The sequence below is a fragment of the Ailuropoda melanoleuca genome, chromosome 9 (assembly GCF_002007445.2).
Source record: "Ailuropoda melanoleuca isolate Jingjing chromosome 9, ASM200744v2, whole genome shotgun sequence".
Taxonomy (NCBI): Eukaryota; Metazoa; Chordata; class Mammalia; order Carnivora; family Ursidae; genus Ailuropoda; species Ailuropoda melanoleuca.
The window spans coordinates 45,868,531-45,885,175 of record NC_048226.1 but is presented as its reverse complement, the minus strand read 5'-3'; the positions used below and the strand labels follow the sequence as shown (position 1 = coordinate 45,885,175).

The 16,645-nt window shown below is 34.1% G+C and overlaps 2 protein-coding genes across 5 annotated transcripts in view; both read left to right on the top strand.

Annotated features, from left to right (window-relative positions):
* The window catches only part of UBE2W (ubiquitin conjugating enzyme E2 W), a 140,587-nt gene extending 140,140 nt beyond the window's left edge, over positions 1-447 (top strand). Inside the window, exon 7 of the mRNA XM_034668208.1 lies at positions 333-447. The gene's annotated coding sequence lies outside the window, so the exon portion shown is untranslated. The remainder of the gene's footprint in view (positions 1-332) is intronic.
* The window catches only part of STAU2 (staufen double-stranded RNA binding protein 2), a 308,534-nt gene that overhangs the window by 24,007 nt on the left and 267,882 nt on the right, over positions 1-16,645 (top strand). Inside the window, exons 1-2 of one of the 4 annotated variants that reach the window (XM_034668202.1) lie at positions 333-461; positions 4,917-5,047. The exons of 1 other annotated variant lie outside the window; for it this stretch is intronic. In XM_034668202.1, coding sequence (XP_034524093.1) covers positions 422-461; positions 4,917-5,047 — 171 coding nt within the window. In that variant the 5' untranslated portion in view covers positions 333-421. Of the gene's footprint in view, positions 1-332; positions 462-4,916; positions 5,048-16,645 lie in introns of those variants that run through there. 2 more of the 4 variants (XM_034668203.1, XM_019807357.2) reach the window with 2 other exon arrangements.

The window sequence follows — 16,645 nt, the reverse complement described above, 5'->3', positions numbered from 1 at the left end:
TATTTAGCCAGATTTTCATGTGCTTTTGTCATATTTTTATATTTTACATTTTAATACTTACGGAATTTATTTTTGGGTTCATATGAGGTAGGAACTTAAATTTTTCCCTAATTGATAGGCAATTATAACAGAACAATTTGATCCTTGGGTAGTGATTTTGCTTGGACAGCCTTAGGTTATAGTCTAATTTGAAGTTATGTGGTTTGTCTTAGTTACAGATATGGAGAGATAATCCTATTTCTCCTAGAAGGCAAGAGCCTATGGAAGGCAAATTCCTTTGCTTTTTTGACTGTTTTTTTTTTTTTTTTCCTTTTTATTTACTTGGGAATTAGGATGAGTCACTTCCAATAGCAGGGCATAGGGGAAGGGAATCCAGCAAAGAGACATAGAAACTGTGTCCAAGTCATTTCTGGGACCAGGGATGGAAACGGATTCTTCTGTGGAGAGACTTGCCTTGGCAGGTGAGGTAGGCTATGTATTAGCAACAACTCTGGCTGCAATTTAACTACTTTAAAAATGTTGCTACTCTAAGTTCTGGCTTCGGAAACTTTTGTGTTTTGGTGGATTCTGGTCAGTTTTTTCTGCTATTTCCTTCTATGCATTCTGCTAATTATCTACTTGAATTTGCTGGAATGTGATGTGTTTTATGTGCTTTCTCCTGCATGTGTGCTGTGGACAAGCTTGGATTATCTTTCTCTCTTTTACCCTTGCGAGCCTGGTGAATTCCTACTTTACTTAACTCATCTAATCACCTCCTCTTGAAACCTGCCTTTCAGTACCTCCTTCACCTAAGAACTCCCGATAACAGCCTTATTATAGCACTCGTATTGTAGTATTGTATTTGTTTATTGAATGTGTCTGTTTCTTATACCATTCTCTGAGCTCTTTTGGGACAGGGATTTTGCCTGTTGATTAAAAACTCTCAGCTCCATTATTTTGGTATAGTTTGAAGATTTAAGTCCCAGAGAGTCAGAACATTTTATAAAAATACAAAAGTAGGGTATTTCTCAAAAAGACTAGAGTGTATCTGTTTTTTGTTGAATGTGCTGATACTATTGTTACAAGTAGCTATTTACTAGTGTTACCTTGTCAAAGTTATGGTGAGTTTCACATAAACAGATTTCATATCAACAAAGATAGAATATTCCCTTACACAAATATGAGAAATCTTAAATGTCTTTTATATCACAGCTGGGAATTTTTCAGTGGAAACAAACTTATGATGTCATAGTCAGTGGAAAAAGTAACAAATACATGTTTTGTACAGAATAGTAAAGAAGTCTGTTTGTGTGAATAAAATCAGCTTATCCTAACAGAACATTTTAACTCAGAATATTTTAGCTCGGAGGGCTACGAAGAAAAGTTGATAAAACTATATCACTGTTTTCATAATCTGATGGTAGTATGTTTTAACATATTGTTTATAATCACAATAATAATGGATTCTTGTCATTGTTAACAGTTCTTGGATCAACTCATACAGTTATCCAGTAATATAAAAACAACTATTATTCTTGTTTTACTGTCTAGGAAAGTGACCTTTAAATACTTTCTCAAACTCATATAGGTATCAGTAAGTGGCAAAGATACCCAAAACAGGCTCCGAACAGTTGCTCTCTCAAAATGACAAAGTCTTAGATTGTGAAATCCATTATCATTAATTTTATTTACTTCTAAGTAGGCTTCTATTCCAGGCACCAAACTGACTTGAAGCCAATTTCAAAATCTCTTCAGTGAAAACATTCTTAGGTCTCTTGAAAATGTATACCTATACAACAGTGTGTATTTCTCACTTTTTGCACTATTGACTTTTCTAAAAAGTTATATGTAAATTAAACTTGTAGATCTCAATTTTTATAGATCAGTTTGTTTTATAGTTTCATAGATGCTTTATTAAAATTTTGGTTTAATTTTTTAAAAAAGGTTTGTTATTTATTTTAGAGTAGTAAGATCGTGTGCCTGCACGATTGGGGAAGGGCAGAGGGAGAGGGAGGGAGAGAATCTCAAATAGACTCCCCACTGAGCGCAGAGCCCCACACGGGGCTTGATCCCATGATCCAGAGATCATGATCAGAACCAAAATCAAGAGTTGGTCACTCAACTCTCTGAACCACCCAGGCATCCCAAAAATTTTGGTTTAATTTTTAATTATTGCTCTACCACTGAGCTCTGTCAGGTAGTTAATACTAATAAGAATCCCGTTTAAATAAAGGCACAGCCATTTAAAGTAAAGTTTTAATCATTTTATAAATAAATTACAACTAAGACTATTTTTAATTTTACCAAATTTAAACCTTGAGTTATGAAAATTATACAGTAGTATAAATGCTATTTGTTTTGCAAAATTGGCTGATTTTTTCCAGACTTTAATATTTTCTCATTTTTAACAAATTGTCATTTTTCTTTGCTTCTTGATACAGATATGGGTATCTGTGTTACCTGTTTTACTTGAGTTATTTAATGCCATGGTATGCAAGGACCCAAACTAATTATAGCCCAAGTCACTTTGTATTTTATATGATGGCTGACTTTCTGGTGCAATTTATAAAAATTTACAGTGGAATAAGTAAAATGCAGGGTTCCTCAAACCTCTCTTGACTTACTATTGTCTTTTTTGTGCTGTTCCTAAAAGTAATAATTACTAGTTTTTTTAAATTTGTTTGTTTTATGTGCCACTTAGAGTGGTTTAATTGTAGAATTGATTGTCAACTGCATTAGTCCTTCAATTGGTTGCTTAGGTTCTCTTTTCTTTTACTTGTGTCTTACTAGGTATTTATGTAGTTTTTTAATCAAATAATTTCTTAATCGTAATGATTGTGATCAAATTATTGTATTAAATTATTGATCCCAAAACGAGTATGAAAAAGTTAAGAGAATATTGTTTTGTTCATTAAATTTGCCATAGAAAATTTATAAAGTTTCTAAAACCAGCTATTTCCATTCATTTACTGTATTTTCCACACATTGTGACTAGTTTAATTGAGCAGAAAGTAGACCACTTGGATGTTTTATGCTTAGTTTTAAAATGTTTCTTGGTATTGATTAAGAGGAGATGAAAGAAAACTAAAAAGCAGTTAATGTGTCTATAAATGAGATGAGTGAATAATACAGGATAAAATAGTATAGTATTAGGAAAATATTTTGAAGCTGTGATAATTGTGGTGGAATTTAGAATACCATACATTTAAAAGTCTTAACCTCAAAACAACCTGTGAGTTAAGTAGGATAGATTTATTATACCCTTATCTTAAGGATAAAGCATAGAAGGCTTAGTTAAATTAAATAAAAATCATTAAGACCTTGCAGGTTAGGGAAGGATTTCTTTTTCTTTTTCTTTTTTTTTTTTTTTTTTTTTTAAGATTTTATTTATTTATTGGACAGAGAGAGACATGGCGAGAGAGAGGGAACACAAGCAGGGGGAGTGGGAGAGGGAGAAGCAGGCTTCCCGCTGAGCAGGGAGCTTGATGTGGGGCTGGATCCCAGGACTCTGGGATCATGACCTGAGCTGAAGGCAGATGCTTAATGACTGAGCCACCCAGGCGCCCCTAGGGAAGAATTTTTTAAACAAGACATAGCAAGCACAGACTGTAAAAGAAAAGATTGATAAATATAATATGTAAAATAATCAATAGAAAAAAAGACAGGAGCCATTCTCAAAGAGGAAACCCAAGTGATCAGTAACATGAGAAAATGATTAGACTCACTAGGAAGATGGGAATGCAAATTAAAATAATAGTGGGGAAAGCAAAAACTAATAGAGGGATACACTTTGTCAAACATCAGATTATCAAAAATTAAAATACCTGACCATACTGCATGTTTTCAAGATTGAAGGGAAGTGGTAATTCTCATACTACCAGCAGAAGGTAATTTGGTACAATCATTCTTAGTGCCAGTTGGCAGCATGTTTTAACTCATAAGGGTAAAGAATTAAAATAACTTAAATGTCTATCAGTAGGGGAGTGGATAAGAAAACTGATGTGGTATTGCGATGGAAATTATACAGCAGTTAAAATAATGCAATGGATCTATATAAGTTATAATATCAGAAACATAATGAAGAGTGAAGGAAGTAAGTTGTGAAAGTTATGTTATATTACTATTAATGTGACTACAAAACCATATATATCTCAAGACTATATTTTCATGGATATACGTACATGCATATAAATGTATTTTAAAATATTCCAGAGGGATATATTCTAAATTCATATAGTAGTGGTTTCTGGAAAGGATAAAGGGAACCTAACTGGAATATAATACTTTTTTTTAAATGAGATTTAAACATGGAAAATATTAATTTTAGTTCTAAGTTGGAAGAACATGGACATTTGTTAAATTATCCTTTCTACTTCTTTTAAAATTTTGTTAAAAAAAGAAAAAGAAAAAGAAGTCACGAAAAAACAGTAGTTGGAAGAGCTAGTACTTAAGCTTAGACGTGATTCCCAAGTCTAGAGCTCTTTCAATTAATATGCTGCCTCAAAATTAGAAGGAAAAAAAAAAGTAAGATCAAATGATAAAAAAGGTAGACAGAATATAGTTTTATAGTAATAAGAATCAGGAGAATTATGTGTTTATGCTAAAATTTTTTGAGAGGAAAGGAAAGTTATAAATTAAAAATTATTACAATCATACTATTTAAAAGTCTTTAAGTGTGTTGTTATCAAAAAAATGTATAGAGAGCAATTTACGTACTTAGGGAAAAAGTTACCTTAATTTATTGTTTAAAATGTGATACATATTTCTGTTGCATGTAATCGAAGACTTTAGATGATTTGAATTTTTTATATAAAATCCATGAAAATAATTTAATCCATATTTACAGTCTGACTTCAATCTAAAAAAGTCAAAACTAGCTTTTCTTCCATTTTGTAAAGTCATTCTTCACAAAAACTTTAAAGCCTTTTTATTTACAGCTTCTCTCCAAGATAAAATGGCAAACCCCAAAGAGAAAACTCCAATGTGTCTGGTAAATGAGTTAGCCCGTTTCAATAGAGTCCAACCCCAGTATAAACTTCTGAAAGAAAGAGGGCCTGCTCATTCGAAGGTAAGGTTATGAAGAGAGGTGGTGAGACATGCTTATCAAAGTCTATCAGATTTATCATCTCAGGTTTTAATTGTGCTTCATTGTGGGGCGGGGGGAGGGTCAGCAGATGACCTGAAGGCTTTTAGTTCTATATTAATAATATTTAGAAGTCTGTAACTAAACAATTTTATAGCTCATTATTATTTCCAAAGCTCTTTCAGATATAGTAATTCGCAAAAACCTTAACAAATCATGAGATGTGGATTTTGATTTCTATTTCTGTTTTGTAAATTAACTTACACACAGAAAAGTTAAGTGACTCGCTTAATAATAGCTCATAAGTGCTAGTGCCAGCACTGAGTATGTGTTCTTTGGCTCCCAAGTGCAGTGTTCTTTCCATTAAATTATAATTGCTAAAGTAAAAATGGTCACAGAGTAAATATAACAAGAGTTACCTAGTGAGACATCTTTTCCAGTGTGATATGGAATTACAAGTTTCATCATTTATAAAAGTTGTATGTACCAGTATTGTTATTATTTATGCATTCATTTATAATATTGTTCTCTTAAGTGGAGAAGCAATTTATATTTATATATAGCCTCATACATATGTTTACACATATATGTTACAAAGAAGTCTGTATTAATGCATTTATTATGTTTGAGCTTTATTCATATGTTTTAAAAAGTCTCAGTTGTACACAGATTTCTATGGTACATTTTTAACCTTGGATTTGAAGGTTTTGATAATGATCATAAATTTTTGTACGTTGAAGCAATTAATTCTCTAAAAGTTGGTTACTCTGTATAAAGCAATGGCTATTGGATTATTTAATTGTTTTCTGGTACCTCCTTTCAAAGTAAGGGAAATAAAACGAAACTGAAATCTGTTAATTTTGTTCCCTGCTAGACACTTTTATGAAGGATTTCTGTGCAGCAGTGTAATTTGTTCATAATATGATTTGTGTAGAGAAAAAAAGTTGTGGCCTTGGGTCTACTTGTTAAGTCATTTATCCTGACTGTCTTTTGTACCCTTTAATTCATAGTCATTTCATATTCATTCCCTTAATCATGTTGAACTATTTGCATTTCTTAGAATGTTTCATGTTTTTTTCACCTCTCTCAGCTTTGCCTGTGTTGTACTGTCTCCCCACCTTGAAGGTCCTTTTGTTCGTACGCATTTTTGAACACTCAACTCACATAGCACATCTTCTAAACCTCTGTGAAACTTCTCTGATCCCTCCACTGGGCCTTCAGCAGGACCTGCCTTCCTCAGGTGTGGTCACTGCTGTGCTGTACATAATGATACATGTTGGTCATTACTATTGTACTAGACTGAGCTTTGTTAGGGTTATTGTTCTTCAGTATTTTATGGCTCCTGTAGGATCTGTCTTCTTAGCTCCTCATTTCTAATTCCAGGAATTCTTCCTTGAGATGACTCTTCAGCTTTGAATTTCAAGTTAATAGACTAACCCCCACGTCACCTCACAGTAGTCATTTGTTGACTTCTGGGTGATTCCATCACATTTCTCATGCCTCACTTCTACTTTAACTCATCATGTTTTAATTTTTGTGATTTCACCAAGTAGATGATTGTTCTAACATGCTGACATTTCAGTTTCTTGCACTTCTGTTGTTACCTTGCTTCCCTCTCCTCCAGCGACTCATTCCTGTGATCATATTCTTGACTTTATCATAACCTATAACTGCAAGACCCTCCATAATTTTAATCTCAAGCATTCATCTCTGTCTGACACTTCCTAACTTTCTAGTTCATTCCCTCTGCTTAACTGTAGTACTTCTTCCACACCACAGATGCATGGACCCTTCCACCCTTTTACTGTTCCTCACTCCCCTCAGTCCTCGTGTGGTTCTTATCCAGCTTAAATTCTATGTGCCTTGTATGTACCCTCAGCAGTCTTGCTCCCCTTGGTTAGCACTTGCTAAGTGTCGCTTATTTTCTTGGGAGATTAACCAGTTACATGACAGTTTACATATCTATGTACGTATACATGTTTGTGTATTATACGCATACGCCACTGTAGTGATTCTCAACCTTGGTGGTTCATTGAAATCACCAAGGAAGCTTTAAAAAATACTTATGCCTGAGTCTTACCCTCAGAAATTCTAATTTGGTTGGTCTTGGATGAAGCCCAGACATGGGGATTTTTTTTTTAAGCACTCAGATAATTCAAATGTGCATCCAGAGCTGAGAAACATAAAATAAATGCCTTTGGAGTGGTGTAGAATTATCTTTTCGTACATACTTTTTGATGGGAAGTAGTGATCTGTCTTACATTTACACGCTTTCCTCTTTCCTCTACTGAGTTTTATAGAATCTGAACAACTTATGGCAGCTTTTAACATGTGACTATTAAATAACAAATTGTAATGTTTTCTTTGCCCTCTTTTGTTTTTCTGCTCACTTGCAAGTTGAACTCTGAAGCAATTTGGTATTCCTTATATTAACATCAGTTATTACGACATTGCTGTATGTCTTAGGTACCCAAATACAGTCAGATTTCTAAAGAAGGCTATTATAATGTAGAGTATAAGAAAGAGAACCAGAAGGAACACCAAATGTATTTTCTTCTCCTCAATTTCCCTAATTTGAGAAGTTTTCAGTATGCATAAGTAAGTGTTAAGAAAGCTCCAGTAGTTGCACTCTGAGGTTTGTTTTGGAATAGATATCACTGAGGGAGACAGGATCACCCACCCAGTGGCCTTGAAGCCAAGTAGTCATTTTTTTTTAAAAATCCTAGATAGATTTGTCAATCTTGATCTTTGCTCTACATTATCCAGGTTATGTGGCCTTGAGCAAGTAATTTAGTGTTTCAGTTTTCTCATCTGTAATTTGAGAAATATGATATCTGTTCTAGTGTAGTGTAATGGAATGATGATTTGTGAATTCTTAGCAACTGTGTTGATGATGGGGGTACCTGGATAATTATATCATTGCTTGTTAGTAGTACATAGGATTAAAAAAATCCTTGGTAAAATATCTACTACTTCCTATACCATAGGGACTTTTCCTCCACCAGAGCTTCCTACTTTGGTGTCTTCTCTGATGTCTCTCTTTGGATATTGTGGATGCAAGTCCTTTATTAGCTATATGTTTGGCAATTATTTCCTCCTACTCTATGGCTTGCCTCTTCTTTTTTTAACAGTGTCTTTACAGAGCAGTAGTTGTTAATTTTGATGAATTCCGATTTATCCATTTGTTCCCTGTATAATTAGACTTTTGATATCATGTCTAAGAAATCGTTGCCTCATACGAGATTATAAGATTTTATCCTGTTTTTTTTAATAGATATTTTATTGCTTTAGGTCTTACATTTAGATGATACATTTAGGTCTTACATTTAGATCTAACTGCCGTTTTGTGTTAATTTTTGTATGTCATGTGAGATATGGAGTGAGGCTTATTTATTTTTTTGCAAATGGATGTCCAGTTGTTGAAGAGATATCCTTTCTTCACTGTGTTGCTGTGCACCTTTGTCAAAAATCAGCTGTCCATATATGTGTTAATTTCTGGAGTCTTCTGTTTTATTGATTTATTTTCTCATCTTTATGTAAATGCTGTGCTGTTTGGTTTGCAGTAGCTTTATAATTCTTGAAATCTGGCAGTAGTAGCCCATTAATTTTGTTCTTCTTTTTCAGAATTGTTCCTTTGCATTTTTATATGAATTTAAAGTCAGCTTGTCCTTTCTATAAGACACCTTGCTGGAATTTTGAATAGAACTGCTGTAAATCTATAGCTCAATTTGGGGCAAATTAACATGGTAGGAAAATTGAATCTTCCAATACATGAACAAAGCATCCCTCATTTATTTAGATATTATTTAACTTCTCTCAACAATATTTGTAGTTTTCAGTAGTCAGGTATTTTACATCTTCAGACTTATCCCTAAGTATTTCATATTTTTGATGCTATTGTCAGTGGTCATGTTTTTAAATTTCAGTTTCTTGTTCTTACTGATTATTGCTATTGTATAAAAATACTCCAATTTTTATGTGTTGATGTAGTATTCTGAAGTCTTGCTAAACTCACTTATCAGCTCTAGTAGCTCTTTAAAAAATTCCTTTTTTGATTTTTTTGGGGATTCCACATGTCATTTATGAATAAAGACAGTTTAATTTTTTATTATTTTTTAAGATTTTATTTATTTGAGAGAAAGAGAGAGACAGAGATAGCGAAGAGAGAGCATGAGCAGGGAGAGGGAGAAGCAGGCTCCCCGAGTTGGGGCTCAATCACAGGACCCTGGGATCATGACCTAGCTGAAGGCAGACACTTAACTGACTGCGCCACCCAGGCACCCCATAAAGACAGTTTTTAATCCTACTTTCCAATCTTAATGTCTTTTATTTATTTCTCTTGCCTGATTGCATTGGCTAGAACTTATAGTACAATGTTGAATAGATGTGATGAGAGCAGATGTCTCTCAACTTATTCCTGATCTTATAGGCAGTCATTTCCCCCCATAAATTATGACGTTAGATGTACCTTTTTTGTAGATGCCCTTTATCAGACTGAAAAAATTCCTTTCTATTTAACATTTTCTAAGAGGGTTTTTTTTTTTTTTAAGTTTTTATTTATTTATTGGACGGAGAGATACAGCAAGAGAGGGAACACCAGCAGGGGGAGAGGGAGGGGGAGAAGCAGGCTTCCCGCCAAGCAGGGAGCCCGATGCAGGGCTCGATCCCAGGACCCTGGGATCATGACCTGAGCCGAAGGCAGATGCTTAATGACTGAGCCACCCAGGTGCCCCAAGAGAGTTTTTAACATGAATAGATGTTAATTTTTGTCATGTGGTTCTACATTGATTGAGATGGTAATATATGGTTCTTCTGTTTTTAATCTCAATGTTGTGAATTATGTTGATTGACTCTCAAATGTAGAATCCACCCTTGCATTTCTGGGATAAACACTTGGTTATAATATATTAGCTCATTTCTGTGTTGATGAATCCCATTTGTTAATATATTTTTTAAGCTTTTATTTAAATCCCAGTTAGTTAACATAAAATATGATATTAGTTTCAGGTATACAATATAGTGATTCAGGACTCCTGTACAACACCTGGTGCTCATCACAACATGTGCACTCCTTAATCCCCATCACCCATTTTACCCATCTCCCTACCTACTTCCTGTCTGGTAATTATCAGTTTGTTTTCTATAGTTAAGAGTCTGTTTCTTGGTTTGCCTCCCTCTTTCTTTTTTTCCCCATTTGTTTTGTTTCTAAAATTCCACATGATTGCAATCATATAGTATTTGTCTTTCTCTGACCGACTTCACTTAGGATTATACTCTCTAGTTCCATCCATGTCATTGCAAATGGCAAGATTTCATTCTTTTTTTTATGACTGAATACTGTTCCATTGTATGCGTGTGTGCGCACACACGTGTACATGTGCGCAGATCTCCCACATCATCTTTATCCATTCATGAACATTTAGGCTCTTTCCATGATTTGGCTATTGTAGATAATGCTGCTATAAATGCTGGGGTGCGTGTATCCCTTTGAATTAGTATTTTTGTATCCTTTGGGTAAATACCTAGTAGTGCAATTGCTGGATTGTAGGGTACTAATACGTTTAACTTTTTGAGGAACCTCTGTACTGTTTTCCAGAGTGGTTGCACCAGTTTGCATTCCCACCAACAGTGTAAGAGGGTTCCCCTTTCTCTGCATCCTCTCCAACACCTTGTTTCCTGTGATGTTCGTTTTAGCTATTCTGGCTGGTGTGAGGCGATATCTCATTGTGGTTTTGATTTATATTTCCCTGATGATGAGTGATGATGAGCATCTTTTCATGTGTCTGTTGGCCATCTGTATGTCTTCTTTGGAAAAATGTCTATTTGTGTCTTTTGCCCATTTTTAACTGGATTATTTATTTTTTGGGTATTGAGGGGTTTTTTTTTTGGTATTAGTCCATTTTTTTTTATTATATTATGTTAATCACCATACAGTACATCCCCGGATTCCGATGTAAAGTTCGATGCTTCATTAGTTTGCGTATAACACCCAGTGCACCATGCAATACGTGCCCTCCTTACTACCCATCACCAGTCTATCCCATTCCCCCACCCCCTCCCCTCTGAAGTCTTCAGTTTGTTTCTCATAGTCCATAGTCTCTCATGCTTCATTCCCCCTTCTGATTTGGGTATTGAGTTTTATACGTTCTTTATATATATTGGATACTAACCCTTTATTAGATATGTCATTTGCAAATATCTTCTCCCATTCCATAGGTTGCCTTTTAGTTTTGTTGATTGTTTTCTTCGCTGTACAGAAGCTTTTTATTTTGATGAAATTCCAATAGTTTATTTTTGCTTTTGTTTCCCTTGCCTCAGGAGATACATCTAGAAAGAAGTTGCAACAGTTGATGTCAAAGAGGTTACTGTCTTGTTCTCCTCTAGGATTTTAATGGTTTCCTATCTCACAGTTAGATCTTTCATCCATTTTGAATTTATTTTTGTGTTTAGTGTAAGAAAGTGGTCCAGTTTCATTCTTTTGCATGTTGCTGACCTGTTTTCCGACACCATTTGTTGAAGAGATGGTCTTTTTTCCCTTGGATATTCTATCCTGCTTTGTTGAAGATTAATTGACCATATGGTTGTGGGTTCATTTCTGGGTTTTCTATTCTATTCTGTTGATCTCTGTGTCTATTTTTATGCCAGTACCATACTGTCTTGATCACTACAGCTTTGTAATATAACTTGCAGTCTAGAATTGTGATGCCTCCAACTTTGCCTTTTTTTTCCAAGATGGCTTTGGCTTTGGGGTCTTTTGTGGTTCCACACAAATTTTAGCATTGTTTGTTCTAGCTCTTTGAAAAACGCTGTTGGTATTTTGAGAGGGATTGCATTAAAAATGTGTAGATTGCTTGGGATAGTATAGACATTTTAACAGTATTTGTTCTTCCAGTCCATGAGCATGGAATGTTTTTACATTTCTTTGTGTCCTCTTCAGTTTCTTTCATTAGTGTTTTATAGTTTTCAGTGTATAAATCTTTCATCTCTTTGGTTAGGTATCTTATGGTTTTTGGTGCAATTGTAAATGTGATTGTTTCCTTGATTTCTGCTTCTCCTTCATTGGTGTATAGAGGTGCAACAGATTTCTGTACTTTATTCCTGTGACTTTACTGAATTAGTGTATCAGTTCTAGCAATTTTGTTGTGAAGTCTATTGGGTTTTCTATATAGAGTGTCATGTCATCTGCAAATAGTAAAAGTTTGACTTCTTCTTGATTTGCATACTTTTATTTCTTTTTGTTGTCTGATTGCTGTGGCTAGGACTTCCAGTACTATGTTAAATAACAGTGGTGAGAGTGGACATTCCTTCCTTGTTCCTGACCATAGAGGAAACACTCTCAGTTTTTCCCCATTGAGGATGATATTAGCTGTGGGTTTTTCGTATATGCCTTTATGATGTTGAGATGAGGTATGGTCCCTCAAAACCTGCTTTGTTGAGTGTTTTTATCGAATGGATGTTGTAATTTATCAAGTGCTTTTTCTGCATCTATTGAAAGGATTACATGGTTCTTATCCTTTCTTTTATTGATGTGGTATATATTTCACTGAATGATTTGTGAATATTAAACCACCTTGCAAACAGAACTATATCCCACTTGAATATGGTGAATGATTCTTTTAATGTACTTTTGAATTTGATTTGCTAGTATTTTATTGAGAATTTTTGCATCTGTATTCATCAGGGATATTGGCCTGAGTTCTCTTTTTTAGTGGAGTCTTTGTCTCATTTTGGTATCAGGGTAGTTCTGGCCTCATAGAATGAATTTGGAAGTTTTCCTTCCATTTCTATTTTTGGTATTAACTCTTCTTTAAATGTTTGGTAGAATTCACCTGTGAAGCCATCTGGCCCTGGACTTTTGTTTGTTGGGAGGTTTTTGGTTACTGATTCAATCTCTTTTCTGGTTATCAGTCTGTTCAAGTTTTTTATTTCTTCTGTTTTGGTAGTTGATATGGTTTTAGGAATTTATCCATTTCTTCAGGTTGTCCAATTTGTTGTTCCATAGTTTTTCATAATATTCTCTTATAATTGTATTTCTGTGGTGTTGGTTGTGATTTCTCTTCTTTCATTTGTGATTTTATTTATTTGGGTCCTTTTTTCTTTTGATGAGTCTGGCTAGGGATTTATCAATTTTATTAATTTTTTCAAAGAACCAGGTCCTGGTTTCATTGATGTGTTCTGTTGTTCTTTTAGTTTCTACATCATTTATTTTTGCTCTAAGCTTTATTATTTCTTTTTTTTTCTGCTGGCTTTAGGCTTCATTTGTTGTTCTTCTTCTAGCTTCATTAGGTGTAAGGTTAGGTTGTGTATTTGAGATTTTTCTTCTTGATGTGGGCCTGTATTGCTATATATTTCCCTCCTAGGACTGCTTTTGCTGCATCCTGAATGTTTAGGACCATTGTGTTTTCATTTTCATTCATTTTCCATGTCTTTTATTTCTTCTTTGATTTTCTGGTTGACGCATTCATTGTTTAGAAGCATGTTGTTTAATCTCCTTGTATTTGTGGTCTTTCCAATTTTTTTCTTGCGGTTGACTTTAAGTTTCATAGCTTTGTGGTCAGAAAATATGCATGGTATGTTCTCAGTCTTTTTGTAGTTGTTGAGGCCTGTTTTTTGACCTAGTATGTTATCTATACTGGAGAATGTCCCATGTGCACTTGAAAAGAACGTATATTCTGCTTCTTTAGGATGGAATGTTCTGAATATATCTGTGAAGTCCATCTGTTTCCTTGTTGATTTTCTGCTTAGATGATATATGCTTTGCTGTAAGTGTGTGTTAAAATCCCCTACCATTACGGTATTATTATCAAAGATTTCCTTAATGTTTGTTATTAATTGTTTTATGTATTTGGATACTCCCATATTGGGGGCATAAATATTTATAATTGTTAGATTATTATATAGTGCCCTTCTTCATCTCTTGTTACAGTCTTTGGTTTAAAATCTTGTTTGTATAAGTATTGCTACTTCAGCTTTCTTTTGACCACCATTTGCATGATAAATGTTTCTCCATTCCCTCACTTTCAATCTGCAGGTGTTTTTAGGTCTAAAATGAGTGTCTTGTAGGCAGCATATAGATAGGTGTTGTTTTCTTATGCATTCTGACACTGTATCTCTTTTGATTGGAGTATTTAGTCCATTTACCTTAAGAGTAATTATTGATAGATATGTATTTAGTACTATTTTTTAAAAAAGATTTTATTTATTTATTTATTTTACAGAGCACAAGTAGGGGGCATGGCTGGCAGAGGGAGAGGGAGAATCAAGTTCCCCGCTGAGCAGAGAACCTGATGTGGGGTTGATCCCAGGACTCTGGGATCACGATCCGAGCTGAAGACAGACACTTAACCGACTGAACCACCCATGCACCCCTTTAGTGCCATTTTATTACTTGTTTTGTCATCGTTCCTGCAGATTTTCTGTTTCTTTCTTGTCTTTATCACTTTCGGTCTTTCATTTCCTCTCAAAGAGTTCCCTTTAATATTGCTTGCAGGGCTGGTTTACTGGTCATGAGCTCCTTTAGTTTTTGCTGGTCTGGGAAACTATCTCTCCTTCTATTCCAGATGATAGCCTTGTTGGACAGAGTATTCTTGGCTGCAGATTTTTTCCATTTAGCATGTTGAATATATCATGCCACTCTCTTCTAGCTTGTCAAGTTTCTGTGGAGAGATCTGCCTGCTAGTCTTATGGGTCTTCCCTTTATACCACATCTTCTTTCTCCATTCATCAGTTAACGGACACTTTTGGTTGCTTCCATAATTTGGCTATTGTATATAATGCTGCTGTGAACACTGGGGTACATGTATCCTTTTGAATTAGTATTTTTGTATTCTTCGGGTAAATACAAAATGGATCATAGTGTAGTTCTATTTTTAACTGTTTGAAGAACTCTGTGCTCTTTTGTGCCAGTTTGGATTCTTTGTTTAATATTTTGTGAAGGATTTTTACATCTATCTTTATCAGAGATATTGGTCTGTAGTTTTGATTTATATTGTTTTCCCTAATAATATCTTACTCTTTTTTTTTGGGAAGAGTTTGTGTGAGCTGGTATTATTTCTTCCTTAAATATTCAATAGAATTTATCATTGAAACCATCTGGGCCTGGAGTTTTCTTTGTGCAAAGACTTTAAACTACAGAGTCAATTTCTTTAACATATATAGGACTATTCAGGTTACTTATTTCTTCTTGAATGAGCTTTAGTAATTGTGTCTTTCACAGAATTTAAGTTGTTGAGTTTATTGGTATGAAGTCATTAAAAATACTCCCTTGTTATCTTTTTAATACTTTAGGAATCTGGAGTGATGTCACTTCTCTCATTTCCTGACACTAGTAATTTATGACTTTTTACCCCCAAGATTAGTCTGGCTGTAGGTTTACCAATTTTATTGATCTCTTGAAAGAATCAGCTCTTGATTTTATTGATTTTATTTTCTGTTTCATTAATGTTTGCTTTTATCTTTATTACTTTTTTTCTGTTAACTTCCTATTCTTTTTTGTTAAGATTTATTTATTTATTAAAGAGAGAGAGTGCACATGCGTGTGTTGAGGGGTGGGGGCAGAGAGGGAATCCAAGCAGACTCCCTATGGAGCACAGAGCCTAGCGTGGGGCTTAATCCCACAACCCTGAGATCATGACCTGGGCTAAAATTAAGAGTCGTCAGATCCTTAACTGACTGAGCCCCTGTAACTTCAGATTTGATTTGCTCTTCTTTTTCTAGTTTCTTAAGATCAAAGCTAAAGCTAACTTATTTGAAATCTTATTTTTCTAGAATAGGCATTTAGTGCTAGAGATTTCCTCTTAGTACTGTTTTAGTGTTATCTTCTAAGATGTAGTGTTTTCATTTTATCAGTTTAAAATACCTTCTAATTTCCATTTTGATTTAATCTTTTACCCCTGGGTTATTTAGAAATGTATTATTTAGCTTCTAAGTGTTTGGAGATTTTTCCAGAGATTTTTCTGTTATTAGTTTCTAACTCAATTCCATTAATATCAGAGAATATACTTTGCATCATTGAATCCTTTGAATTTATTGAGACTTGTTTTATGGTCTAGAATATCTTCTTCCTTGGTGAATGTTTTGTGAGAAATTGAAAACAAATGTATTTTCTGCTCTTTTTGGGTAGAGAGTTCTAAAAATGGCAGTCAGGTTTTGTTGGTTTATAGTATGTTCATGTGTACTATATTCTTTATGATTGATTATTAATTGTTATAGCACCTATTAAGTGGGGCATTGTATTTATGATTGTAAGTTGTGGATTTTTTTTACTTCTCTTTGTAGTTCCATTAGTTTTAACTTCATATATTTTGAAGCTGTGTTGTTAGTTGACTAAATGTTCTGGATTGTTAAGTCTTCTTCATTAATTGGCCCCTTTATCCTTGTGAAATGACCTTTGTTATCATTGGTATTAATCTTTACTGTGAAATCTACTTTGTTTGATATCAATATAGCCATTCTGACTTTTCAACCATTTATGTTAGCATGATACACTATTTTTCTATTGTCTTTGTAGTTGAAGTGCATTACTTGTAGGTAGTGTGTAGTTGGATTTTGCTTTTTTTAAAAGATATTATTTATTTGAGTGAG